The sequence below is a fragment of the Chelonia mydas genome, chromosome 1, assembly GCF_015237465.2.
Source record: "Chelonia mydas isolate rCheMyd1 chromosome 1, rCheMyd1.pri.v2, whole genome shotgun sequence".
Classification (NCBI taxonomy): Eukaryota; Metazoa; Chordata; order Testudines; family Cheloniidae; genus Chelonia; species Chelonia mydas.
Window position 1 is genome coordinate 182,753,333 of NC_057849.1, and position 27,449 is coordinate 182,780,781.

Consider the following 27,449-nt stretch of genomic DNA (forward strand, 5'->3'; position numbering starts at 1 on the left):
GAGAATCTTCTCTGAGCTTCCACAGAATCCAACCCCTAAGTTCTCTAGAAGGAAGTCTAGTGACAGCACAATGAATCAATCAAACACAAGTTAGACATATTATGCCATCAGAACAAATGTTCACTGTCTGGTCCTACCCAAAAGGACATGACATTGTTTCTGCTGCCATATAAAAAACAAATTAACACTTTAATAGCTGGCACATACACCACACTACAAAATAGAAGTGAAAAGCTTTATTATAATAAAAATTACACACCTTTAACAGAGGTGTTTTTACACTCTAAGACGCTCAAGAAATACAGTATCAAATTATTAAGGATGTAAATTATCACAAGTTCAACAGTATATGCTTAAAATTCAGACAATTTGCTAGCAATTCAATGGCTTTTTGTCAAAATAACCCTGTGTTCAGCCTCTAGCCAGGCATAAGTTCAATGTAGCTTCCTTTTTAATGTGACTTTAGCAGAATAAATTACCAGATATATTGTTTATACAGTTAAACAAACCAACGCATGAGATAAACCTCTGTCTAACTTCACTACATTAAACTACAGCCTATTTGGCCCGAAATGCCATGCTAGGAGCAACACCAAGCAATCCGATCCACTGAGATGGGGCAGCTTGACTTTGATATTCCCCTCTTCCCACATTCACTCGTGGATTAAGCAGAAAAGAAGACTGGCGTCGAGATGAGGGCTAAGCACATAGGTCCAGAAAACTAGGAAATCCTTCTCATCTCTAAACCATCCCTTGTTTTTAGAAACAAAAGTGAAACCAAACCTTTTTTTGAGATTCCCAACAATTTGAATTTATTTTCTGTGTTTGGTATGCAACTGGGCTCAGAACTGGAAGTGCTGAAATATAACGAGCAAAGCTCCTTTCTCTGTGTTTACATCCATGACTGCAAACTAAAGTGCTATAGATGATGGGTTCTCTTAAGCTTACCAGCCCAATTCTTCAGACTCAAGAGGTTTGGATAACTTGAATAAGGAATGGATAAGCATTACAGGGTTTGGATAATCCAGAATTTGGAGGTTGGCCCATCACCAGATGAGAGACAACATGTGGATCCAACAGTCAGATTTTACAGTTATACCATCAACAGGCACATGCTACATATGACCTGGCAAAATCTAATGTGAAGATCTTCAGATACGTCCTCCGGAAATTTTGTTTCAATCTCTGTTGGCAGTAGAACCCTGGCTTGTTCCCTTCATTCAGCTCCATCTTTCTACTTAGTCTTCAATGTCCAGAGGGACTTAATCCCCAAAATCCAGAGGAATATGGTCCCCATTGACCACAGGAGTATAGTTCCTGCCATCTATAGACCAGAGTCATTGAAGGCTGGGGGACCACAGTCGTCATATTCTGAGGGATCACAGTTGTCAAAGGCTGGAGGAACACAGTCGTCAAAGGCTGGAGGAACACAGTTGTCAAAGGCTGGGGGGATGAAGTTGTCAAAGGCTGGAGGAACACAGTTGTCAAAGGCTGGGGGGATGAAGTTGTCAAAGTCTGGAGGAACACAGTTGTCAAAGGCTGGAGGAACACAGTTGTCAAAGGCTGGGGGGATGAAGTCGTCAAAGTCTGGAGGAACACAGTCGTCAAAGTCTGGAGGAACACAGTCGTCAAAGTCTGGAGGAACACAGTCGTCAAAGGCTGGGGGGATGAAGTTGTCAAAGTCTGGAGGAACACAGTTGTCAAAGTCTGGAGGAACACAGTCGTCAAAGTCTGGAGGGACGCAGTCGTCAAAGTCTGGAGGGACGCAGTCCCTGTCATCCTGAGGAATATAGTTCCCATCTTTCAGAGGAACACAGTCTTTAATAATTGAGGCAACATCGTTTCCAGCATGCACAGGCCTGGGCTGTGATTTAGGTCCTTCCTTCCCTTGAAGGAAAAAAGTAAATGAATAACATACCCCATATTATATATTATTATCCTACCATTTAAGCATGGACTGTACAGGGTGGGCCGAAGTTTTGGGTAACCTAAAGGTGGACACGGGTGTAAATGCCAAAGGAATGTCATTTATTCCAATTTAGCACTCTGGGTGTGCAAAATGAGTACACTGGAATTTACACATTGAAGAAAAGATGGGGGAGAGTGTCAAGAAAAATCTCAAACAGAAGAGTTTAATAAAAAGCAGTTCTCTCCTGGTATCGTATACACCCCTGTTATTTGCTGTTCTTTCTATACACCATTCTGCTCCCCCTATTAGGGCCACATTTTCAGAAGGTCACAGCACGTTGGGTGCTGAACTCTTTCAAAATCTATCCCCTATTTAGGTGCCTAAATGGGAGCTGAGTGGTTTTAAAAATCAAGGCCCAGATATTCATTGGCACCCTCACCGAAGTCTATGTTAATGTAATTTACACTGGAGGAGTGGGTCACACAATGGTTTACTCCTTACACTTATTTGCCCTGTTTTCCTGGCCCATTTAAACCATATTTTTACATCACTGCAGAATTTGCACAGTGAATTGCAGGGGTCTGTGTGCTTTCTTTGTGCATTTTAGGTTATTTTCTCTGTCTCCTGCTCCTTTTATTTAAATATAGAAGCCAGAGGAGCCAGCAATATAAGTATAACAACAAGGGTTTAAAATACCACTGCCCCAAATGTACAGAGAAGTTACATGTATCCATGGAAGTGTATTATGTCACTAAGCATAAATGTCACTAAGCTAGAAGTCATACATGTGATTTCTTGCCCATTCTCTTCTATTCCTTCATCCCGTTCCTTTCATTCTCTACCTCATACTTTTCTTCTCTGTTCAATTCTCTTATTTCTGGGTAATGTTTTTCTCTCTTCTTTGTTAATCACCCCACTTTCCTTTCTTTAGAAAGCAGCATCTTCTTTCCTCTCCTTTTTCTTTCATATTCATTCTGTTATCCACCCCTCTACTCCTTCCACTGTTACATTGTCTCTTTCCCTAATGCCCCAAGGTTCTCCCATAACTCTCCTCACTCTTAATACTTGCCACTTACATAGCACTCTACAAATGTTAGCTACCATCTCACTATGAGGGAAGTTAGTATTGCTAGCCCAGTTTTACAGATGGGAAAATTGAGGCAGAAAGTTTGAGGGACTTGCCCAAGGTGACAGAGGGAGTAGAGTCAGGGTTAGAATACAGGAGTCACTTGCTCCCTGGCCCATGTTGACTCCACTATCCCACACTGCTTTTCACACTGTAAGGCAGCATCTTTTGTGGCCAGAATTGTTCACCAATGAAGTGGCTCAGCTACAAGCAGCTGACTGACAGTCCAGAGAGAGCTTATAGCATCCCTGGAGCTGTCAGCAGCATCCCCCACAGCTTCAAATTGCTGTGGGATTCATTCACCACATAGTCCAGCCTCAGATAGCTGTATGTGAGGATGGTGAATAACATGAGAGTTTCAGGAAAAAGTATAGTGTTCACAGATATTAAAGCCAGAAAGGACAATTAGGTCATCTAGTCTGACCTCCTACAGGTCCCTAAACTTAGGTAAACTAAAGCATTTCAGTCTTCAGGAGACTAAAATGATGTGTGCCACAGGCAGAGAACTGGAAGGATCAAGGACCAATGCCTGAAGCCTCTGCAATGGCAGGGAATTGATTAAGTGAGAGATGCCCAGATGGTCCAGCAGGGGATCCATGCCCCATGCTACAGAGGAAAGCAAAAAAACACACACAAAAACCCCAGATCTCTGCCAATCTGACCTGAGTGAAAATTCCTTACCAACCCCAAATCTGGCAATCAGTTTGACCCTGAGCAGATGAACAAGGCACAGCAGCCCGACATCTAAGCCAGAAGATTCTCTGTAGCATCTCAGAGCTCTGATCCGCCTCATCCAATGTCCTGTCTCCAACTGTGGTCAGTCACCGATGCTTCAGAGGAGGGCAAAATAAACCACCCAAAATACATTTAACCAATTGTTCATTGGGAAAAATATTCCTCCTGACCCCTGGAGGTAACTGGCTGAAGCTCTGAAGCAAGGGACAAGCTTCCAAACTCAAGCAAGCAGATTGCATTGGTTACATTTTCCAGGGTCTCCCCACAAGAAGAAGGGCTAGAGACTGACTTTCTGCTTTATATTAAAACTGATCTTAGCATTGATTGATTGATTGATTGATTAAACATGATCTTAGCACTGGCATTGATAAGGTCCCAAAATCAGGGTGGGGCCTGTGGCTCTGGGTTTTGTAAGCCCCAGTGGCCACTTTTGGTTAAAAAGGTAGTGCAGAGAAGGAGAAAACAGATGAGCAAGAGCAAACCTGGTGAAAAGAAATAACAGGAAGTAAGGACATGTGACACTGTGTCTATTTATAACTTCACTGTTCTCGTTTCTGTCTTCATGACTATTACAAGAGGGAGTGTGAGCTAGAGGTGTTGGCCAGCAATTTAGGGTTCTATTCTTGACTCCACTACAGAACAAAGTGACCTCAAGCAAGTCACTCAATTTCCCTATCTGTAAGTCAGAGATAATATTCACCTGCTGTGCCTCACAGAGCTTAATTTATTAAAATTTGCCACATGCCTTAAGTTCTTCCAGTGGAAGGCAAGGCTAGAGGTTGCAAGCTGAGCGATACACTTAAGTACAAACCTAGCCAGCCACATTCAGAAAGCGTTACAAGATGCATCCTTCCCAGGGTTCCAACTCATTGTGCTATGTAATCCTGGGCGGAGTGGCCAAATCCCTGTCCACCCTCTTTCTCAAAGCTACAGGTAGCAGGGGAGTCTGGTGGGTTTTACTCCTGTTTAGGAATAGCTGTGATTCTATTTAAGCTATTTAAATGCACCCAGATACCACTGTGAAGGGCATTCTGGAAATATGTATTAATAATAATTATAACTATTATTAAACACAGAGCTTTCCTTTACAAGCTGCTTCTTTCCTATACAGTTATTTAGTGGGAGCAGGGTGCTGGTCACAGTTTTACTGCTTCCTGCTTCAGCAGGAGTTAGTGATGTCAGCAAAGAATTTCAGAGAGACCAAACCTGGCTGCTGCTCTGATTGGCTGAGAAGACCCTTGGCTTGTGGTATCATTAATTTTGGAGCAACTGTACGCAGCATGTGTGTGTGTTATCCAAATATAGTCACCTGGAGCATAGACTATGCACTGCGTCCTGCAGCACCGCACGATCTGCAGCTTCTGCCTCCCGCAAGACTTGAAATAGAGCTCATTACAGTTACGCTGCAATCGCATCGAAGAGAGCCCTGGATCTTAGTGTCACAGGAAACTCTTTAGTTAGGTTAAATACTCTGCTTTCCTGTTTGAAATGTGGTTTGGGGTTTGTGTTTGTTTTTGTCTCTGCTTACCTTGAAAAGTGGAGATATTTAAAGACAGAGGTTGCTCAGTGTAAAAGCTTGCAGCTGTTGCCCCTTTAGTCTCCTTAATGAAAGCTTCATTCTCTTGCTTAGTGGAGTTTGCGGCCCCTGGTTCCTGTGAAGCTGGATTTCCATTCTCTTCAAACCAAGAAAGCAAAAGATATCTATGTAAACAGATACAGAATGTAGGCATTGCCCTAGGGTAGGATTGTCAAACATATGGCGAGTGGACCTGATTCCACCCTTCTCATGTCTATTTACGATGCCCACATGATATATTAAGATTGGGCAGAATCTTTAATTTAGAAAAAAAGGTAAGTTTCTAGCTTTCAGGATTGCAAAAAAACCCAACCCTCCAAACATGAACCCAGGGCTTGTCTACATGGCGAGTTACTGCGTGGCAAGCCAGCATGTGAATCTACAGTGCACCAGCTTGCCATGTCATAACTCACTGTGTGTGTGGACACTGCTACAGCACAGGGAAAGGGGATGGGAGCAAAGCCCATGCAAAGGTGGGAGCTGCCTGGGAGTGACTGCAGGGAAGGAAATGCAGAGGGAAGAACATAGGAGGCACACAAAGATGGGGGGATGGAGAGAAACAGAGAAAGGAGCCTGTGGAAGGTAGAGAAAGAAAGGACACACATATGCTCCCTTTTTGCTCATTGACGCCAAATGAAACACTAAGGCACTGGATAAATAATAAATAAAAATATTAACTAAAACTTTAGTTACCACATAAAGGCCATATTCTCCCTCTTGTTCTCGGGGCAAATTTCCCATTGACATCAGTGGGAAATCAGCTCTGGACTGAGAAGAGTGTGTAGTCCTATATTTATGTCCCACCCCACTCAGCATAATTAAAAATGGAATCTGATCTCTTCAGAGTGAGTTTGACATCCCTGGGCTAGTGACTCATACAGTGTCCTAAGACCTGGGCATTGGGCTAGCAGCTCAGAGAGTGCCCTATGGCCTGGGTGCCGGGCTAGTGGCTCACAAAGTGCCTTCCTATCTGGATATTGCCTTGATGCTCTGAGGTTGCTTTCCTCCCTGGACAATGCCTTGGTGCTCTGAGATGCCTGTCTGCCTCAGTGGCAACTGCAAGCTGGGTAAAGATGTTTTCAGAGGTAAAAAATTAAAACTGAGGTTTGAGCCACAGCATCATGAGGAGGAGAGACAGGCGCTTTGGCCAGGAAAGGCTCTTTGTCATATACAGTTACAGCATTTTCACACTACAGTGATTAGAAATTGTATAAATTATTCCCCATTGGAAAGCTTGTATTTTTAGAATTTCATTTCCTGGGGCTGGTGGATGAATCCAGCAATGCTGCTTGCTAGGCAGTGACTCAGACGAGGCCAGAGACTGAGTAATGCTAGTGGCAGCCCAATTCAATAGCAGCTGCACCTAATTCTCTTGGGTTTCACATGAGTAGGTCTGAGAGCCCCATTTGATTTCCTTCCATTTTTCCAAGCCATGGTTCAAGTTCTACATTACTGCACACACCTGTGGCCTAAAAACATGGCTCACCCTTGATAAAGTCAATGGAAATTGATATTTCTCTCAGACTGGAGTTCACCAAACTCTCACATGGGGTCCCTTATCCACTTTTCTGAGATTTTTCAGGATCTCAATCTATGTTTAAAATATACAATTTCTGAGTATGACTAAACCCACACTGTACATCAGAGCCTAGTATCAGAACCTCAGACCCATGCATATCCCGGATGGTGCCTACGAAGAACTCCATTCAGCAGGTTACTTCCCCTGATGCCACCATTAGAGCTGGTGGCAAGGTTTTGTTACAGACTCAAAACACAGGCCTGGCTTGCAGAGATTCCTAGGCATTTCAGTGAATTTGGACGAAGTTCCAGGCACCAAGGAGAGATTTATTGTTTGGCGTGGAAACCAAGCAAAACTCAGTACAGTCCCATTGTTACAGCCTGACACCAAGCACAATTCAGGAGGTTTCTGGAGCTCTGGCTGAGTTTTGCTTTCAGATTTGGGTTCAGTAGATCTCAAAATTCATGGGCACGTGAACCCATGTGAACCAAACCCAAGAGTTCAGCCACTTCTTCTGAAATGGAACAGCTGAGCTCCACAGGGCTCTATTCCCTGTGCTCTGCAATCCCTGCTGTTACAGAGGGTGTGAGCAGAGGGGCTGGTGGAATGCAGTTACTTCACTTGAGTAACCTGGGTGAATGTGTTGTTTCTCTTGGGTTTGCACTGTTCAGTTTGCACCTGCTGGAACTAAGTTGCACCCATAGCAAAGGCCCTATAGCTCCTAAGGGACACATATTAGAAATAACATTTTTAACTGTTTTTGAAAAATCTCTGTGGTCCCTCTGATTCCTATTGATGGTGTTGGGGGAGCTGTCAGTGCTCTTGCAATGTTGATGGAGGTGCTGTTTGTGAGGAACACAGCATAATACGTCAAGAGCAGACTTGGCTCTGAAGCAGAAGGAGGAATGGTCCTTATCAGTGCAATGAGCCTTTTCAAGATACGTCTTTTTAATTGGGGGAGGGGGGGGAAGAGGGATAAAGGAAGGAGAAAAGGGTGACCGAATAGAGCTAAAGAGAAGAGAAACTTTTCCCATGGTATACACCATCAGTACCTGTGGAGCCGTCCCCACTGAAGCCGCTGGCCCCAGCACCTTGCCTGCTGAATCTGTGCCATGCTCAGCCCCACGCTTCCAGCCTGGGCGGGACATAGGCTGCTGGAAGTGGGGTGAGCCTGGGCAGGCCCGTGGGGGGATCCCTAGTACAGAAGCCAGACCCACAGCAGCAGTGAGAAGGAGCGGCGCTGGATACCCCACCACCTACTCAGGTTTGGCCCCACCCAGCTTCCATCGTGACGGGGAACTGTGGGGCCAAAACTGAGCAAGTGGCGTTGTGACCAGGTTGTGACCATGGGGGCTGCGGTGCTGCTCCGGTTTGGCACTGTGACCCCTGTGCACCAGGTCACAATGTCACTCACTCCAAACAGGCGCTGGCAGTGGGGCAGCCAGCACTGCTCCTCCCGGCCACTGCCAACGGTATGTCCTGTATGTAATATGCATATGGCTGCAGTATCACTGCCAGCAATTCTCTTGACAGCCCGGAAGAAACTTACCCACTGCAAACTTATCAGGCGTAGGAGTCAACCCACCCTGGGAAAGATATTGAAAAAACAGGGCTGGGAGGGCCAAAAGCCTACACCAAGTGTCACAGTACTAATCTACAGCACTCTGTTGTTATTAGCAATCCTACCCCATGGGGAGCTTGATGTGAAGGGCAGGAAGGGCCTGTTATAGCAGCCATAACACTGGGACCACTGAGAGGAACTGTGAACAGGGGGAGGCACATGGAGCCAGCCAATCTCCGTGGTACTAGGGCTCAGTGCTGGTATCACCTAAGGCCCGTTGGTGTTTTTGTGGATACCCTGCTACCATCCCTGAGTGCTTGTGTTAGGTAACTGCTGTGATACTAGTTGCTTCCATGGTTAAGAATTCCTCTCCTGTCTGGGCTCTGCTTCAAACACGGCCAACGGTATCAAATACATCACGTTGTCAGCAGAGTCTTTACCCTCCTGGTCCCAGAACCATTCTCAGGCAGCCGGAATACTCACCTTGGTCAGGGCTGCTCCTGTCTCCCTCTCCACATTCTACAAGGTCCTCGTCATAGCCGCTTCGGCCCAAAGTCACATGCCGGAAGCTTAGGTTTGTCATGCGACCTTAACCCAAATAAAATAAGAAAAGCACAAGATGTTTGGGAAAGACTCTCAATGAAAGATAAAACTAGCATAATCTACTAAGGTCTGCTTCCCATCACCCCTCCTGGTATCTACGAGTCCTGGGAAAGTGAAGACTTGATGAATTTGAAACGATGAATGTGTTATGTGGATAATTTTAATGCCTCTTGAACTGCACAGTTTATGCCTATTATTTCTTACCGCTCTGCCATTCAGGACATTTTGCTTCCCCCATTTTGCCTCCCTCTTCAATCTCATATGTTGCTGCCTGTTTACTTGTCCCTTCAGGATGATCACTCTCTTTTTATTCTGCTCTTTCATTTCCCCTCACTCTCACATCCTCCTCCCCTCTCCCCCCGAGACATTTCAAAGATTCCCAAACTACTAGTCCATTCATCCCATTTAATTTCTCACCTCCTTCATGGAGCAGGAGGACCACATCTATTCTTCATTGCCCCTCCCAGAGGTGCATCATTTTGAAAATGTGTATGTGTTGATGTTACAGATGGTAATAATACTGCTCTCCCCTTCTATTCCTACTTTTATTCCTCCTCTCTGCCCTTTCTGAATGCTATGCTGGGGTGAGCTGCCCCCCCCCCTCTCTCTCCATTTGCCTGTGGGGTATGGGAGCAAAGGGCTGATTGGTCTCCTCTCTCTTCCCTGCCTCACACAGCTGGCAGGAAAGGTATGGCATGTCCTACTTGTTGCTCCTCATGCTGCCTGTGTGCAGGACCCCCTCTGTCTCTGTGCGGCAAAGCACATGCAGTCAATAGCTGACTAATGGCTTCTAGGGGATGGGGAGACTTGCCTAACTGAGGTCTTTCTGGGACATACTGAACTCCTCCTCCCATCTACGGCAGGAGGGTGTGGAAACAAAGACAAAGTTATCTCCCTTCAACTAGACTTGGAGGCATTTGCTCCTCACTCCCATCCCCTAGAGTCATGCCCATGACTATGTCATACAGGGCTGTGCGCTTAACAAAACTCACAAGCTAAAAGATGGTCTGTCGGTACTTGGACAGGAGACCTCCAGCCTAAACTCAGATGCAGCAGAGAGGATTGGAGGTTCAGTAGGGCTACGACCCCGTTACAAAGTGTTAAAATGGCCGAACAAGGTTCTGAGGGACAGAGTTAGCTGACACAATGCTGACGATGACTTAGAGGCCAATGTAGACTGGGACAGATCTTGTTCAGTCCTGTGTCAACCAGCGGGGTTAAGGACTGGTCCTCCTTCCACTCATCACTGAATGTAATTTGTCTTCGTCCGCACTCACTGGTCCGCATCAGATCAGCAAACTCAGCTCTTCATAACCATGTTCAAACACGGTAATGTTCTGTAATGTAGACAGGACCCAGGTGGCACCTGGAGTCAGAACTGAACCACTTCAGGACAGAGCCTGGGATACTCTTCTGCTTGAGATACAACTCTTAAATGAGAAATAAAACTGAGGTCCTGGACACTTCAGACCTTTATAAATCCCGGTCCCTTTTAACAAAAGTCAGAATGGTATCATCATGATATCATGGCCAAATTCTATCTCAGGTCATTATATTCCATTCTTCCAAATCCTAGTCTCACAACTGAGATTGCATTTTGAAGCAATCCAAATTTCACAGCCTATTAGATGGCAGCAGCTTTCTGGTACAGGTAAGGTGTTAGGGCCAGATTTTTAGTTATTGGGGTACCTAACTTCCACAGAAAATCAATGGAAATTAAGCAACTGAATACCTTTAAAAATCTGGCCCTTAGTCAGGTAAACAGAGCGAGCCAAAAAATAAATTAGGAACCACAATGTAAGGTGGACTGTCCCTATGTACTGATTTTTAGTGACAATGGTTTACCCCATTCTGTTACAGAGTTGAAGAGGGAATCCTTACCTGTTCTGTGTTTGCACTTTCTAAAATGCCATATTAGTGAACCCAACACAACAATGAATACAGCAACATGCACTCCCACTATGGTGAATAACAGTAAATACGGGTTAACTGGTGAGGCCACCGTCTCTTGTTCTAAAATGAGAATAAAATGGCAAAAAAAAATCATTGACTTAATGATTCTGTTAGCGTTACACATGGTTGTTTTTGTAATTTCCATTCATATACAGACAGTATAAAAAGATCACATACTAAACAACAGTACAACAAGGTCTTATTTATCTGTTCTGTTTTTCTGACTTCCCCTCAAGCTCAGTCGAGTCAGAAAAGTGACCTGATGAAACAAAACTGTGGGATTCCCTGTGTATTTTTTCTCAGTGTCTGCAAATTAAAATGGCCCAGTTTACAAGACAAATGAGTTTTCCTAACAGCTGGCATTGCAAACCCAGCACGGTATCCGACGATCCAGCTGTGCTCCTTCTGCCTCATACAACATTACCAGAAATAAAGGGTTCGTGGTCAGACACAAGCTGGTGAGTCTGTTGAAGATTTGTGAGGCAGTATAGGCTCCAGATCTCTGTCGTGTAGCTTGGCTTGACTTTGAGGAGCTACAAGGAGAAACAACCTTGTTTTGGTCTGTGTGAAGTCAACGTGTGACGTAAAAGCACACAGAGAGCTGAACCACTGGGCAAGAAGAGGATATTTTCATAGTCTGTCTGACCATAACATTACTTTAAAGCAGGGGTAGGCAAACTTTTTGGCCCAAGGGCCACATCGGGAAATAGAAATTGTATGGCAGGCCATGAATGCTCATGGAATTGGGGTTGGGGTGCGGGAGGGGGTGCGGGCTCTGGGGTGGGGCTAGGGATGAGAGGTTTGGGGTGCAGGAGGGTGCTCTGGGAAAATATCAAGGGGTTTGGAGAGCAGGAGGGGAATGAAGGCTGGGGCAGGGGGCTGAGGGGATGCAGGCTCCGAGCGGCGCTTAGATCAAACGGCTCCCAGAAGCAGTGGCATGTCCCATCTCCGGCTCCTATGCCAAGCGGCTCCGCAAGCTGCCCCATCCACAGGCACCCCCCTGCAGCTCCTATTGGAGCACGTAAGAGCCAGAGTGGGGCCATGCCATGGCTTCTGGGAGCCGCGTGGTGTGGCCCTGAGCCAGCAGCCCTGCTGGAGCGGGGCCAAGCCACATTGTGCACCCCCGACCCAGTGCCCCAGCTGGAGCGCCAGAGCAGGGCCGAGCTGCATGGTGCAGCTCGCAGGCCAGTTTAAAACAGCTCATGGGCCGGATCCAGCCTGCGGGCCATAGTTTGCCCACCCCTGCTTTAAAGCATCTGGGTCATATTCCATGTTGGTGTAACTCCAGTGGAGCCATGACAGGAATGAATTCAGTCCAAAGATAGAAGTTCTTCTAGCTAAGCTTTCTCCTGCATTAAAGAATTTTGTCATTATCGTATAACTCAGCTGACTTAGAGGCTGGCAATCATGCATTTTGTAAAAGTTTGGTGCAGTCTGAGAATGCCTGAGTATCAACTGTATGTACAGTACCTGAAATCAAACTGTTTGGTTGCTGTGGTTATTACTGTCTGAAAATGAAAGGTGACAGTGTCAACAAAAAAGCAAACTATTCTGGATCTGAGTAAGGGCCTTGATAAAGTGACAGCTACAATCATTTTTCTGCTCAGTTGGTGAACTACATCTACACAGCAGCTATTTTCACAACACAACCACACACCAACTGAATTTGTGAGTCCATACCTATCATGCTGACTGTCTTTGCACATTAGGGTGACCAGATGTCCCAATTTTATAGGGACAGTCCTGATATTTGGGGCTTTTTCTTACATAGGCTCCTATTACCCCCCACCCCCATCCCGATTTTTCACATTTGCTATCTGGTCACCCTATTGCACATACTGGGAAAATGTGAGCAGCTATCCCATAGTGCCTCAGTATGAGACAGAGTAATTGAAGGACATGCACAAAGAGTGGCAGCAAGAGCTCATGAGGCAATGCACTCTGGGATGTCCTACTGCACAGAGAACAAGGAGGAGAAAGGCCAATGCGTGTATACTGGCATCATTAGGGGGTCTTATCCACACAGCAAAATAACAGCATAAGACGCAGATTACAGGAATACAGGGGCAGGAGTGGCAGGTTTGTATAATTTTTGGTAGTACCCAGAACGGGTCCAAGTCCCGCCCCCCACACGCACACCAGCCTAAGGCTCTGGGAGGGAGTTTGGGTGCAGTAGGCAGTTTGGGGTGCAGGCTCTGGGAGGAAGTTTGGGTGCAGGAGGGATGCGGCCTCTGGGATGGAGTTTGGGTGCTGGGTGCAGGCTCTGGGCTGGGGGCCAGAGAGGAGGACTCCCCCCAGCCCTCTCCCCGCCGGCAGCAGCGAGATCAAGGGGAGGGGAGTCCTCCCCGTTCCCCCTCCCCCGGCCCAACACTCACCCAAGCTCCCCCAGGCTGCTGCTCAGGAGTTACCAGCCAGGGGGGGAGCCTGCCATGTGCCTCCTCCCCTCCTCCCTCTGCAGGCACAGTAGCCGCCTCAACCTGCCCCTGGCACCGCTCCCTTGTACCCGGCTGCAGCAGTGCCTGGAGAGGGAGTGCAGAGCGGAGCTGCAGGGGGCAGCTGCCCACTGCCCAGGGCAGGCAGGGAAGCTCGGGGGAGGTGTGCGGGGGCGGCAGGCAGGGCCAGGGGAGAGACCCGTTCCCGAACATTGGTGGAGCCGGGCCCCCTGGGCCCTGAATTTGCTGGAGCCCGGGCACCACAGACCCATACAACTTGCCGCCCCTGGACAAGAGACACTAGGGAAGTGAGCTGCACTGTTGAGACCCTGCACAGTTGAGCCCCCTCTCTTCCATTTAAATCAGGGAGCTGTTAGCTAAAGTGATTTAGCTCAGTGGTTCTCAACCAGGAGTACACATACCCCTGGAGATACATGAAGGTCTTCCAGGGGGTACATCAACTCATCTAGATATTTGCCTAGTTTTACAACACGTTACATAAAAAGCACTTAGCAAAGTCAGTACAAACTAAAATTTCATACAGACAATGACTTGTTTATACTGCTCTGTATACTGTACATTGAAATGTAAGTACAATTTTTATATTCCAACTGATTTATTTTATAATTACATGGTAAAAATTTGTTTTTAGGAAGCTGACCTGAAAAACCTGGGGCACAGCTGGGGAACCATTGAAAGACTTGCCAGAAACAGACAGGAGTGGAGGAGCTTCATCACTGCCCTAAACGCCAGAGGCGTAATAGGAATATAATGATGATGATGGTGGTGGTCAAAATGAGAAAGTAAGCAATTTTTCAGTAATAGTTTCTGTGACATTTTTGTATTTTTTATGTCTGATTTTGTAAGCAAGTAGTTTTTAAGTGAGATAAAACTTGGGGGTACGCAAGACAAATCAAATTCCTGAAAGGGGCACAGTAGTCTGGAAAGGTTGGGAACCACTGCTTTAGCTGATTGCAACTATCGGTTCTGATGGCATTAAAACAAATGGGGGAGAAAGCTAACCCTAATCTGAATTCCTTTTCATAATCATTAATTTCAGCCCAAACTGAGTTTAATGTTTCTTCGCAGGTAAGAAGGCTAATCTTTTTAGAAAGAATAATAAGGGAGAGCCCTGAAGCAATGTTTCCTTTCTCTCTGGTCCAGTTTAGTGTCAGAATTCTATCATCTCCTCTCTAAGGGCTTTTCCATACACAAAATTTGTACGGCTTTAACTATACTAGTATGAAGGTCCAGATCCCACTAATGTGGGCACAGTTATATCGGCATAAAGGTCTTATGTTGGTATAAAGGTGTTTCAATTACAAAAAATCAGAATGAAAGCTTTGTTTTGAGTTGACCCCAAACCAAAATTTTTCAGAATGTTCAGTGCATTGAAGTGTCAGAAAAAAATATTTTAGGTCAAACTGAACATTTAGTTTGACCAAAACCAAAACATTTGTTTACAATTATGAGCATTTAAAAATGTTTTTAATGTTTAACAATTAAAACTAAAGGAAATTTCAAAATAAAAAGTAGTTTTGAACCAAAAAATCAAACCTTTTTTTTTCAAAAATATTGAAAAAAACCTCATATTTTTTCAGAATGTTTTAAACATTTTTTTGAGCGAAACAGTTCTGCAAAATCAACACAAATTCGCAAAATATTTCAGTGTTGCCCAATCTTCATTTTTCACCAAAAATGTTTCCACTTAAAATTTTCACCCAGCTCTAACCTCTATTTCATGAATGTGTTAATCAATTAATGGTTAACTAGTTATGGAATGTCTCTGACATGGTTCTTCTGTGCTCACATTTTGAACCTGGAATGAGTGTTATTGCAGTATTTAACTGGGGAATAAAATAGGTTTTAAAGTAGACAGAATATTAACACTGTCCATTTTTGCTAACGTTTTAAATTGAGAAATACTCACCCACTTTCACATCAATCATTCTCTGGTATATAATCTTCCCATCTCTGTTTCGCACTTCCACTGAATACCGTCCACAATCACTTTCCTGAAGCCTGTCAAGTCTGAGCGTGCCATCAGATAGGATCTGAGATCTGTAGGTGTTTCCCGCACTGGACTCCGACTGGGAGTAATTTAACTCAGCAACCAACAAGCTGTCTTTCTTCCACATTATCTGGACCAAGCCATTCCAATCCTTCACTGCTAGAGGTAGGAGCACGGAGCCGCCGACAATTCCTGTTACTTCTTGAACAGGTGCTGTTTTATTTCCTGAGGGGGAAAAGCCATCGCTGCTAAATTTAAGGGAGGGAGCATTCCTTATGTTCCCTTTTAACTGTGAGTGATCTCTTTTCTGTTGTATCTTTTCAAAATGGAGGAATGAAGTCAAGTGCTAGGGAGTATGTTTGTTAAACCTAGTTTCATACATATGGACTTAAAATAAAAATAATGCTTTCCTGCATATTTATTATACCTTTTCCATCCCAAATGATCATAATGTAGTTTATACGCTACATCGAGAGCAAACACGGGAACACCACACACTGCCACATTGCACAACAGTTTAGAAGAGCAAGTGAAGAACAATACTATATTGTTAGAAACTGGGTGAAACCTAGTTACAGGTCAAGCTCAAAGTCCATTGAGATTGGTCAGTGCGAACTCACCCTTCAGTTAACATAACCATACACATAAGTCCCACTTAAGACAGAAGATGTATGTGAACTTTAGGCTGAGTATTGTCATGGGTACAAGTGTGTGTGTGTGTGTGTGTGTGTGTGTGTGTGTGTGTGTGTGTGTGTGTGTGTGTGTGTGTGTGGGCACATGCGGAGAAAGATCTCACAGAAAACTAAGGTCAGACATGAATAGATGGAATGAGAGAGGCAGCCTGAAGGAACAGCTAAAAGTGTGTAATGGATCCTGGAAGAAACCTGGGAAGAGGTGTTTGGGTCAGGGGTGCAGGCTGAAAAGAGCACTCTTGGTGTTGTGAGCAAAAGCAGATGTTTCCCACTATTTGATTTCTTCTGCATTCAGAGACACAAGACTTTGTACATTCTTGTGTAAATAAACAAAACTGCATCAAAGAAATGCCTGACCATCACCAATTTCTACTCCCAACTGCAACACCCACAGGGCCCCAACTTTGACTAGCTACTCAGGTCAAAAAATGGCAACAATATCCAATCAAAACGGCTGGGAGAATTTAGAGAAGGCAGACTGCACAATTTGACCAGATTACTATAACTAATGCCCCTTCTCTTACAAAATGTGGTATGGAATCTTAATGTTTCTGAGTAGCCTTGGCTTCAGTTTTTTATCTCTCATCCAAAAGTCAGCACTTCCTGCAAAACAATGCCCCCTAGCACTTGGCCAAGGTCTAGGTTCAGTTCTGATACAGATGGAAGTGCCACCAATTGAATCACCAGCACAGCTTCATGCAGCACTTGATGCTCTCCTATGCAAATAAGGAGACGACTTGAAGGTGGCTTGCAACTGTTTAGTCTGTGAGATCAAAACACAGCAGAGCAAGGAATAAAAGGAGAGCTAGAGTAGGCAGAACTTTCTTAAACCCATGTACAATTGGACCACGTTTCAACATTTAAAATACTTATTGGCAGACGTTGGGCAAATACAAAACCCAATAGTCACACCAATAAATACCGGTGTAAACTGAACTCTTCTCCTACATATTCTGATTTACTGTTGTACTGGAAACCCAAGGAAGGTTTGGAGTTTGGGTTTGTTTCTGAGAAGTGTCCACATATTTGGATATTTTACTGTATTTGAGGCTTAGCCAAAGGTTACCCAAATCTTTGTAGTCTGAACGCTGGTCTGAAAATCTCATTAGAAAGCTCTCTATTGGAAGGCCCTGCACTTCTGTATTGCAGTCCTCGTCAGTAAACGATTAGACCATCCCATCCCATGGGAATCTGAGCAGTTCTGGCTCCAGTCTGGGCTGGACCCCAGATGAGAAAAGAGTACACTATGCAAAAATGGAAAATTAAACGTACCCTAATACATTAGAGTCTCTAAAAAGTTTTGGTTCAAGTTTGGTTATAAAAGTGTGTGTTTCTTATTTTATCTGCAGTAGGTCTTCCGTCTGTACCAGGAGATCGACTATATGCTGTTTCTGGTTAATAACCCACTGTGGGATCACATGGTGCTGAAGACCAGGAATGCAGTTCAGAAATATGGGAACATTTTTCTGGGTATTTTAATCCTCCACAAAAACTGAGTTCATTAAATGACCTTTTCAGACCAATTTTTCAGCTACAGATAGAGATCACTGACCTGAACAGTACACTGACGCATACTAAAACTACACTTTCACATTTGCATGTTATTGATATAATCTACAGGCCCTGACAGGCATTGCATAGTGGGCTAATACTTACCGCTATGCTCTAGTTGAATTTTTTGATGGCCCAAACCTGCCCCATCATAATCAAACACTTCTGCTGTGTACTGGCCCTCATCCCCTGGCTGCATGGGGCAAACACTCAAGCTGCCATTGGGGAATGCACGAAATCTCTCCCTGTATGTTCCAGAGCCCCATACAAGGTAACCTTTCATCTTGGCCACTTGCTTATTGCCTTTCTTCCAGGTAACATGAATACGCCTGTTTGTGAAATTGTGCAGATCAAGCATAACACAGTCATCTACAGTTCCTCTGACAGTGTGCATCCCTTCGGTGGCCCCTGATAATAAAGAAAGAATACATGTGCATGAGAATGTTTGCTTACAGAATGTACATTTTACATTCAGGGTGATTACACACTACATGAAATTATATACATTTGCTTTTAAAATCTTTTACTAGCTTGAAGACATTTTACAGACAGATTCCCAGGTTAATTAGCAGTGTTGTGATAATGGAACCTACCTACCAACCGTTTGCTCTTAATAAAGAAACTGCAGTTGTTTAAGTCTATGGATAATTTAATTGGAATCATGGGAAGGCCCATTTCCTTGACCAAAGTCATGCCAAGAAAGCATGATTTACTTGGACTTGTTTTGGGAATGGAGACTCCTACTGAAATGTGCACAGCCTGTTTACAGAAGAAACGTTCCTGGACCATACTATTATTATCATGTTTATTATGACAGCACCTAAGGACCAAATGAGAATAGGGCCCCATTGTGCTAGTAGACACAGAGTAATATATTTAAACATTTTCCAGAAAAAGGTCCTAAGGTTTATTATCATGGTTCGGGGATGGATTCCTGGAATTTGGCTACCCTATTGTCAGAAACAAGCAGCTCTAAAAATCTGTGGCACACTAAGCTGAATTTGGCACAGATATGAGCTTTAAGAAGCCTTTAGCCCTAATTTATGAATGAGAAGAACTCCAATCCAGCTGCAGACATCCTGCTCAAATTCATGCTTAGAAAAGACAACAGCTCCATACAGGTATTTGGTAAAGTATATAAAAGCCAGTATGCAAAGTCCCTAATATATCATTGGCATTTAATTATTTTCTGACCCAAATTAACTGTAACTAGTGGATGCATCATTGAGGCCAGTAGAACCAAAAAATTTGGAGTTTCTAGACCAAGTCATTTCTGCAATAGCAGGAGCCAAAAAATAAAAATAAGTTAGGAAACTTTTCAGAAAGTGCAAGCAATTCATTTTGCACACTCATATAATCTAAACACCCATGTCCAATTTATATCAAATTCTACCCTAACATAAAATCACCCACATGAGATTTCACACAGATAGCTTCATAATGACTATAGTAAGATCGGTTGTGTGTCAAAATGTGGCTTAAAATGGACAGCTAGCTACAGCAGTAAGGGACTAAGGTCTCTCATTTATCTGTCCTTCTGTCCATCCATCCATCCGGTTTATAATAAAAATTACCAACTTCTCTTCTGACTTCTGCCCCCCCTAAAGAGAGGAGGGTCATTCTCACTGTAATTGAAACACGGAAGGAGGATGTCATAATAACAGTTATGTCATTTGGTCGGCTTCTCTAGTCTGCTAAGGCCACTTTGTGCCACTCAACCTTAAAGCTGAGATGGCCAATGGAGAATTTCTCCTGTGCAAGTCTCTCTGGCAGAGGATGTACAGCTGCCTCCTGTGCCTGCAGCCCCACCACCACTGACAAAAGAGGAGGGAGAGGGTGTATCAGGAGTGCAGTGAAGGCAGACTGTCTGGAGGGCAGGGTAGAGTGCAGTAATGTCCAATCTTCCACTGGCATGAGGTCCCTGAGAAACTAGCTTGCACTGGGCCTGGTGGCTGAGAATCAGGGAGCCACAACCAGCCCCCCAGCTCTCCACTCCATTCGAGTAGAGCTTGGACAGAGTACCGACTTTGAATTTTCAGTGTAAATTTGTAGAAATCTTGCTTGACTTGGTTTGCAAATGCATCTTGCGTTCTAACTGCTGTTTATTCAAACCACAATTTAAAATAAAAAATTAAAGCTTTCATTTATTTTCACACTTCTCATGGTATAGGCTGGAACATTCTAAAACATGATCTAGAGACAGTAAGGCCAAGATTTAAAAAAACAGATGCCTACAATTACATTTCAAAAGCTAATTTAGCTCTAAATCAGTGGGCTAAGCATCCAGCAGATTTCAAAGGGAGCTGATGTGTGTTCAGCACTTCTGAAAATCAGGTTGCTTATTTCAGAGCCTAAGTAAAGTTTGTAGGAGACTGACTTTAGGCTTCTGGCTTTGGAAGTCTTGGCCCAAGGGTGGATGCTATGAATGACTAATAAATATTATCATTGAGTGCATCTCAGAACCTCGGGTCACTGATGGGACCAAACAAATTCAAAACTAGCAGACACTAAAGTGAGGAGCATATGATAACAAGTTGAAAAACATAATATGCCATAACAAACTTTGATGAGTCTGCACCACACATCCCTACAGAGTAAGACATTCGGATATTACTTTTATGCCTAGCATGTATGTTTAGCTGAAAAACTCTTTGGTAGACACGATTTCCAGTTCTGTTACACACATTCACTGTATATTGTCCCTCATCCTTTTTCTCTGTATTGTAAAATGCTACAGTTCCATTAAAAAAGATAGTAAACTTACTGGTATGATGTGTCCAGCTACTTAACAAAGTCCTTCCCTTGTTCCGAGTGATGTGAACAGGGTGTTCCAAGTCAGGATACTCATGATGCAGTGTAACATAACTACCCAGCATCCCGTTTACAGTTGTCACATCACTGTGCACTGGAAATATAATACATGCAAAACATTTTTAGTTACAGAACAACACAATATGTTTCTGGGCACCATACTGAAATAAATGATGCAGATTTCTAAATTCTAAGACAGAAATGTATCCTCATGGCTAGAGCAGGAAACTAGAAGTCAGGATGCCTGGGTCCTAACTGTATGATCTTGGGCAAATCACTTCGCTTCTTAATGCTACAATTTCCCCATCTGTAAAATGTTTTACAACTTTTATTCTCTTTTAGCAGCCTTCTGATGCTTAATTAAGTAATGTTTCTAAAGTGCTTTAAGATCCTTTGATGAAAAGATGCCACTCTCAGTATATCCTAATGCCAAGTGTGGGCAATTTTCAGCAGCTGATACTTGTCAAATTATTTGTTTTTGCCTTCTGGAAACACAAAAAAATATAAACTTAGAAATACTGCACCTAGCATCCTTAAAGTTTTTTCAGCTTCTACTATCATCTGAACACAATTCAGTGCAGTAGTCTTTCCAACATTAAATGTACAATATATTTTATTATAATAAATTAATTTCTTATTATGCTTGTCTTTGGTTATTTTACAGATACACTGAAATCCTCTTATACTGAGGTCATTTCTTTTGCAATGAACAACACGCCTATAAGCTAAGGCTACATACAGAAATCAACAGATTGAAACACTCTGAGCAAGTACTTCTACTTCATCCTAAAACATGCTTCAGTATTGCCCCAATTCTGCAACCACTGAACACAATGGCAAAACTCCCCTTGATTTAATTTGGAACAGAATCACATGTCTTATTTGAATTTAGTATAAACACATTCCACTCTTAAAGAAAGAAAGAAAGAAAGAAAGAAAGAAAGAAAGAAAGAAAGAAAGAAAGAAAGAAAAATGGCTTACCCTGGAGAATAATAAGTGCAAACAACGTAGACTGGAAGGTAAAACTAGATGACATTTCAGAAATGATTTTTGTTCTAGTATTTCACATACACTGTACTTTTTTGAGGAAACCTCTACATTCCACTAACTTAAATCCATACTGAGTGGTGCGTCTTGAAGACTGTGAACATGCAGAAATGCTTAAAGGCTGTTTCTATGTTTCAATTACTTCCTTACTGACTCAGAACTAGAGTTCTCACAAAGGGACAGTGGATATTTTGGAAGGGAAACATTGTGGCTTCAACCACTGTGTCAGACAAGCGTGAGGTAAGAACTCATGAATATACTTCTGTGTTTTCCAAGCGGCTGCTGCAGCAGGTGGAGGTCAGCCCGGCATAAGACATTTCACAGCAAAATAAAGCTGGGGAAATAAGGCTTTTCTCGTCCCTATAGTGTGAGCACACACCAGAACGAAGATAGAGCTGAAGTAAGGCTGTGCATGCATGTTTGTGTTGTTATTATTAGTATTGTTTATATTTTCATAGTTCCTAGGAGCCTCAGTCACGGACCAGGATCCTACTGAATAGGTATTGTCTGAACAAAGAATTAAATGACAGTCTCTGCCCCAAAGAGTTTACAATCTAAAGTATAAGAAAACAGATGGTTACAAACACACAGGGAAGTACAAGGAAAGCATGAGATAATATTGGTCAAGCATGACAGGCAGTCATAAACTACTAAAAGAGAGTCTTCTTTAGTTCAAGTGGTAGAGGCTTATTGGTTTTAGAAACAAAGGTCCTGGGTGTGTCTACAATGAAGGAACTGTACTGTGGCTAACTGAACCAGAGGGACTGCACCTGTGCAAATAACAATAGTGCAGTAAATCCACATTGGGTATCCTATTTGGGCTGAGTTGTGCCCTGCATGCATACACAGTGTTCTAAACAAATACTGTAACTGCTTTGCCTTCTGGTACCTTACGTAGAGTTCCCAGCACAGTGCCCTGAAGCTGTGGCTCGTGTGAGATTTGGAAAGGCCTTTTGGGAACCCAAGGGAATTGTGTGAGAAAGGACCCATAAGTTCCTCAGAAATTATGCCATTCTGCAACATATTCTCAAAATGGAAGCCAAGCTGAATTGTCAGTGTTCACTCTTCCTCAGAGTGGAGCACCACTTTTGGGTCAGGACCATGACCACAGAGACGTGGAGCAGAGCAATTTGAGAAATTTGCAGAACTTCCAAATGAGGAAACGAGACTCCTCTCCTCTGTGTTTGCTGACGACCAGGAATGCAGTAGGGACATTTTTTTCTGTGTATTTTAACCCTCCACATTAAATGACCTCTTCAGACCAGGTTTTCAGCTTCTCTGTGTTTGCCACATCAAACTAGCAAGTATCTTAATCAGAAAAGGTACCACTCGATTATTATGGCCATTCTTGGCTAGTTCTTGGCCATTCTTGGCTGAGTATTTACATTGGGTGGCCAGGCAAAGTGCATGATACCAGATTTTGGAAAGCTCTGAACTTTTCAGAAGTGGAAAAGAGGCGCACACTTCTCCCCTTCCCCCACACATTACAGAGATATTAATAGGTTCTCCATCCCCACCTTGATACTCTGTGCCCTTCCATACCAATGGCTCCCCAGCTATACCTGATAAACTGCTGTCTGTCTAGTTTTGTTTTAACTATAGACTCAGCAGCTGGGGTAGTGGTCGAGTGTGCATTTGGGAGGCTTAAAGCAAGTTGAAGGTGTCTGTTGACTTGCAGCCAGAGCACAATCTACAACATGGGTATCGCAAAACCTGCTTGTTGTATTCCACACAACATTTGTGAAAATAAGAGTGGAGTATCTAACAGACAGTAAACTGAGGCATTAGGCCTTGCTGCAAATTAGGCTGCCACACAGGTATTCAGAACCACCTGACATTGTCAGAAGTGCCTGCACAAGATGTGTGAACCTCATCATCAGGGGGGCTTTGTGCATCTCTCTTGCTAGTGCAGGGTGTGTGAAGGGCTGATGCAGCAGAGACTTGAAAACTGCTACATTTACTGTTATCATTTGCTATTATTGTTATCCTTGCTCCCTTTGGTGGTGGCGGGTTAATTCCTGGAGGCACACTGCTTTGCTGGTCTCTTTATCATTTTACTTTTGTGAAGTTATGTGAGTCTGAATGAGGGAGATTATGAAATACCGAAGCAGTGATTGTCTGAAGGTTAATAAAGGTATGCTTAATAAACGCTAAGGAAAGAGGTAAATGCTGCAAACTAACTTTTTTTAACACAAAAACACGCAAGCTAGCTGCAATAAGTAACCAATGAAAACAATAAAACAAAGACCTGCGTATGCACGTACGCACACACACACACACACACACAAACACACAAAACAAGATGATGTAGGGGCTACAAAAAAAGGAATAACTGATCTCAGGCTATTCCAAATAACAGTTCAGCTGAGACTGAATCTCCTCATAGTACCAGATATTTACAAATGCTCTGATGTCTGCCTCAGGCTGGCTATTAGCAACCTCTTGTGATGATGACTTCTCCTCAGAAATGCTCCAAAAGCAACTTGGTAACAAAGCAATAGGAAGGAAGTGGGTGCTGGTGACAAAGTCATGCAATGGGATTTCAGATGCGTGCGGTGAGAAGTTTACAGAAATCTTGACTCCGGGTCAGTAGAGTACAGAAACCCAAGGCCACCTAAGCAGTGACTGGTCTACTGTAGTACTGGGGTGGAAGGATTAATTGCATGGATGGAGTTGTTACACCAGTACTTGCTTATACCAGGACTGCACTAGTGCAGAATGACCTGGTGCTTCTGAGCCTTGCTCAGAGAAAGTGCAATCCAAATTGTGGTGTGATCATTTGGGCAGAGATGCTGAGTACTGGAGTTCCATCTTTAATGTTTTTTTGCATCAGCTGGAAGAAACTATGGTTTCTGCCTTCCCACTATTAAAGATTTTTTCCTGTTTTGGATGGGGCTGAAATAGATACTGTGACAACCTTCCTCTCACCAAAAAGATATAGCAAAACTCTTTGGGAGGAGACTGAATGTTTGATCATTTGCCAGCTGGAGATACTCTGTCATTACTGATGGGGCTCCAAGAAATAATCTTGCAAACACAACAATTAATGGACAAATTATTTTTATAGCACCGTTTTGCAAGACTTTGTTCCCTCACTCACTTAAGGCAAGTATTTTATTTTGAATGGGGATGGAGAATACCATTTGTGATATTGTCAGTCATCATATTAACGTGCTGGCAAATAAAAATGGGTGTTTTTGTCTGGCAAATTATCATGTCAGTTTTGTAACGTAATAGAGCGGCATTGGTGTGCATGGAAATTTACAGACATATAAGAAGATACGGTTGCTGTTCCAAGAAACTTACAGTGTAACTTAGGCATACAATTTAGCTTCTTCTTTGTTTAACCCACATTAGACAAAACTGCAATGATACCCCAGGCCACTATCAATTACCATGTTTTACCCAGCAATATATATAAGCAAATTATCATGTTAACATAGCTCAGTTCCTGTATCTACTATCATTACACTTCTATGCTACTTTCACTGACTTTCTGAAGGAAGAAACAGAGAGAGGCTGCCCTCTTCTGTATACAAATGCACAATTACTAAGATATTAAAATGTTAGATGCTAAACCACCTGCCTCTTTTAATGCACCAGAGCATTTCTTTAAGTAAAAAACTTTATCAAAACTTAAACAGAGTTAATTATAAGCCATATAAACAAAGCATTGCTAAATGCTTTCCTGTGAGCTGTAATCCATTGTACACACGGCTGATGACTTCTTCACTACATGTCTTCAATTTCAAGGCCCTTCACAACCTACCTGCACCCGACCTATCATCTCTCATTCAGCATCAGAAGGTTGATTCCCACCTCCCATCAGCCCATGATATCAGTCTCTATCACGCACTATTTAAATTTTCAAGCAGCTTTGTGCTTTCTCCCATGCTGTCTCACACACTTGACAGACGCTCCCCATAAACATCCTCAAAACTAATTCATTATCCTCCATCAAAACTCTCCTTTGCCATTAGGCCTACAAAAAACTTGACTACAGTTAGGGTGCTGGTGCACTGAGACCACTGCCTATCATGCTGACCAATATTGTCTCATAGTCTCCTCGTACTCCCCCATCAGTCTGTATTGTTGTCTCTTGTCTTATATGTAGATTGTAAACACTTTTTGTTTTGTTTTTGTACAATGCCTTGCCCCAGTGGAGTCCTGGTCCCTAACTGGGGCTCCTAGGAGCTACATTAATACAAATAAATAGTAATAATCACAACAACAATGGTGACTCACTTTCCTGACCCTCCCATACTGCTCAAGGTACTCTGCTCATCCCACTTGCCTGATTCCCAACTACTGTGTCTGTCTGACTGTTCCTCACAGCTCAGGAGCCTTCCAGCTGCTGCTACCTACCTGATACCCACCCTGCTGTTTGCAATCCCTGCCTCCCAATTGCCATGAACCACTTGTCTTGCTCCCACTGTTCAGCATCCCCTCTCATTTGCCACGGCTTAGCCAATCCTCTACCAAAGCTCAGGAGTCCCCATTCCTACCTCGCCGCTACAACTAGCCACACGGTTCATGCTGTCTCTAAGCCCTGGTCTACACTAGGACTTTAGGTCGAATTTAGCAGCGTTAAATCGATGTAAACCTGCACTCGTCCACAAGATGAAACCCTTTTTTTCGACTTAAAGGGCTCTTAAAATCGATTTCCTTACTCCACCCCTGACAAGTGGATTAGTGCTTAAACCGGCCTTGCAGGGTCTAATTTGGGGTACTGTGGACACAATTCGACGGTATTGGCCTCCAGGAGCTATCCCAGAGTGCTCCATTGTGACCGCTCTGGACAGCACTCTCAACTCAGATGCACTGGCCAGGTAGACAGGAAAAGAACCGCGAACTTTTGAATCTCATTTCCTGTTTGGCCAGTGTGGCAAGCTGCAGGTGACCATGCAGAGCTCATCAGCAGAGGTGACCATGATGGTGTCCCAGAATCGCAAAAGAGCTCCAGCATGGACCAAACGGGAGGTACGGGATCTGATCGCTGTATGGGGAGAGGAATCCGTGCTATCAGAACTCCGTTCCAGTTTTCGAAATGCCAAAACCTTTGTCAAAATCTCCCAGGCCATGAAGGACAGAGGCCATAACAGGGACCCGAAGCAGTGCCGCGTGAAACTTAAGGAGCTGAGGCAAGCCTACCAGAAAACCAGAGAGGCGAACAGTCGCTCCGGGTCAGAGCCCCAAACATGCCGCTTCTATGATGAGCTGCATGCCATTTTAGGGGGTTCAGCCACCACTACCCCAGCCGTGTTGTTTGACTCCTTCAATGGAGATGGAGGCAATACGGAAGCAGGTTTTGGGGATGAAGAAGATGATGATGATGATGAGGTTGTAGATAGCTCACAGCAAGTAAGCGGAGAAACCGGTTTTCCCGACAGCCAGGAACTGTTTCTCACCCTGGACCTGGAGCCAGTACCCCCCGAACCCACCCAAGGCTGCCTCCTGGACCCAGCAGGTGGAGAAGGGACGTCCGGTAAGTGTACCTTTTAAAATACTATACATGGTTTAAAAGCAAGCATGTGAAAGGATTAATTTGCCCTGGCATTCGCAGCTCTCCTGGATGTACTCCCAAAGCCTTTGCAAAAAGTTTCTGGGGACGGCAGCCTTATTGCGTCCTCCATGGTAGGACACTTTACCACTCCAAGCCAGTAACACGTACTCGGGAATCATTGTACAACAAAGCATTGCAGTGTATGTTTGCTGGCGTTCAAACAACATCCGTTCTTTATCTCTCTGTGTTATCCTCAGGAGAGTGAGATATCATTCATGGTCACCTGGTTGAAATAGGGTGCTTTTCTTCAGGGGACACTCAGAGGTGCCCATTCCTGCTGGGCTGTTTGCCTGTGGCTGAACAGAAATGGGGAGGGGCGGGGGAAGGGTTGAGGGGGTAGCCACGCGGTGGGGGGAGGCA

General features: G+C 43.9%; 2 protein-coding genes and 1 long non-coding RNA gene across 4 annotated transcripts in view; 1 reads left to right on the forward strand and 2 right to left on the reverse strand.

Annotated features, from left to right (window-relative positions):
- LOC122464121 overlaps nucleotides 1-27,011 on the forward strand; it is a 51,960-nt gene extending 24,949 nt beyond the window's left edge. The window contains exons 3-4 of the long non-coding RNA XR_006288025.1: nucleotides 14,067-14,217; nucleotides 21,144-27,011. This is a non-coding gene — a long non-coding RNA (uncharacterized LOC122464121). The remainder of the gene's footprint in view (nucleotides 1-14,066; nucleotides 14,218-21,143) is intronic.
- Nucleotides 120-4,019, reverse strand: LOC122464120 (circumsporozoite protein-like). 2 transcript variants are annotated; one of them, XM_043538430.1, is made up of 2 exons: nucleotides 3,721-4,019; nucleotides 120-1,887 (listed from the first exon to the last, which is right to left on the reverse strand). In XM_043538430.1, the coding sequence occupies exons 1-2, from the start codon at nucleotides 3,803-3,805 to the stop codon at nucleotides 1,325-1,327; spliced, it is 648 nt and encodes a 215-aa protein (XP_043394365.1). In that variant the 5' UTR covers nucleotides 3,806-4,019; the 3' UTR covers nucleotides 120-1,324. The 2 variants fall into 2 exon arrangements, with proteins under 2 accessions (XP_043394365.1, XP_043394364.1); XM_043538429.1 differs by having other exon boundaries at nucleotides 3,717-4,019.
- Nucleotides 5,002-21,677, reverse strand: LOC114018957. The gene is made up of 7 exons (XM_027820037.3): nucleotides 21,461-21,677; nucleotides 20,433-20,573; nucleotides 17,774-18,076; nucleotides 15,345-15,650; nucleotides 10,911-11,042; nucleotides 8,910-9,014; nucleotides 5,002-5,445 (listed from the first exon to the last, which is right to left on the reverse strand). Exons 1-7 carry the CDS (start codon nucleotides 21,513-21,515, stop codon nucleotides 5,228-5,230), a joined length of 1,260 nt encoding a protein of 419 aa, XP_027675838.3. The 5' UTR covers nucleotides 21,516-21,677; the 3' UTR covers nucleotides 5,002-5,227.
- Nucleotides 27,012-27,449: the final 438 nt, after the last annotated feature.

What these genes read in the sequence shown, in the direction of transcription:
- LOC122464120 (XM_043538429.1), bottom strand. Translation starts at nt 3,828, where the DNA reads ATGAGGCGGATCAGAGCTCTGAGATGCTACAGAGAATCTTCTGGCTTA. An exon ending in GATTGCCAGATTTGGGGTTG is followed by an intron (nt 1,888 to 3,716) that starts GTAAGGAATTTT and finishes TTTTCCTTCAAG; the next exon opens with GGAAGGAAGGACCTAAATCA.
- LOC114018957 (XM_027820037.3), bottom strand. Translation starts at nt 21,515, where the DNA reads ATGTCATCTAGTTTTACCTTCCAGTCTACGTTGTTTGCACTTATTATT. An exon ending in AAAGTGCAAACACAGAACAG is followed by an intron (nt 9,015 to 10,910) that starts GTAAGGATTCCC and finishes ATTTGGGTTAAG; the next exon opens with GTCGCATGACAAACCTAAGC. An exon ending in CAGGAGCAGCCCTGACCAAG is followed by an intron (nt 5,446 to 8,909) that starts GTGAGTATTCCG and finishes CTTGGTTTGAAG; the next exon opens with AGAATGGAAATCCAGCTTCA.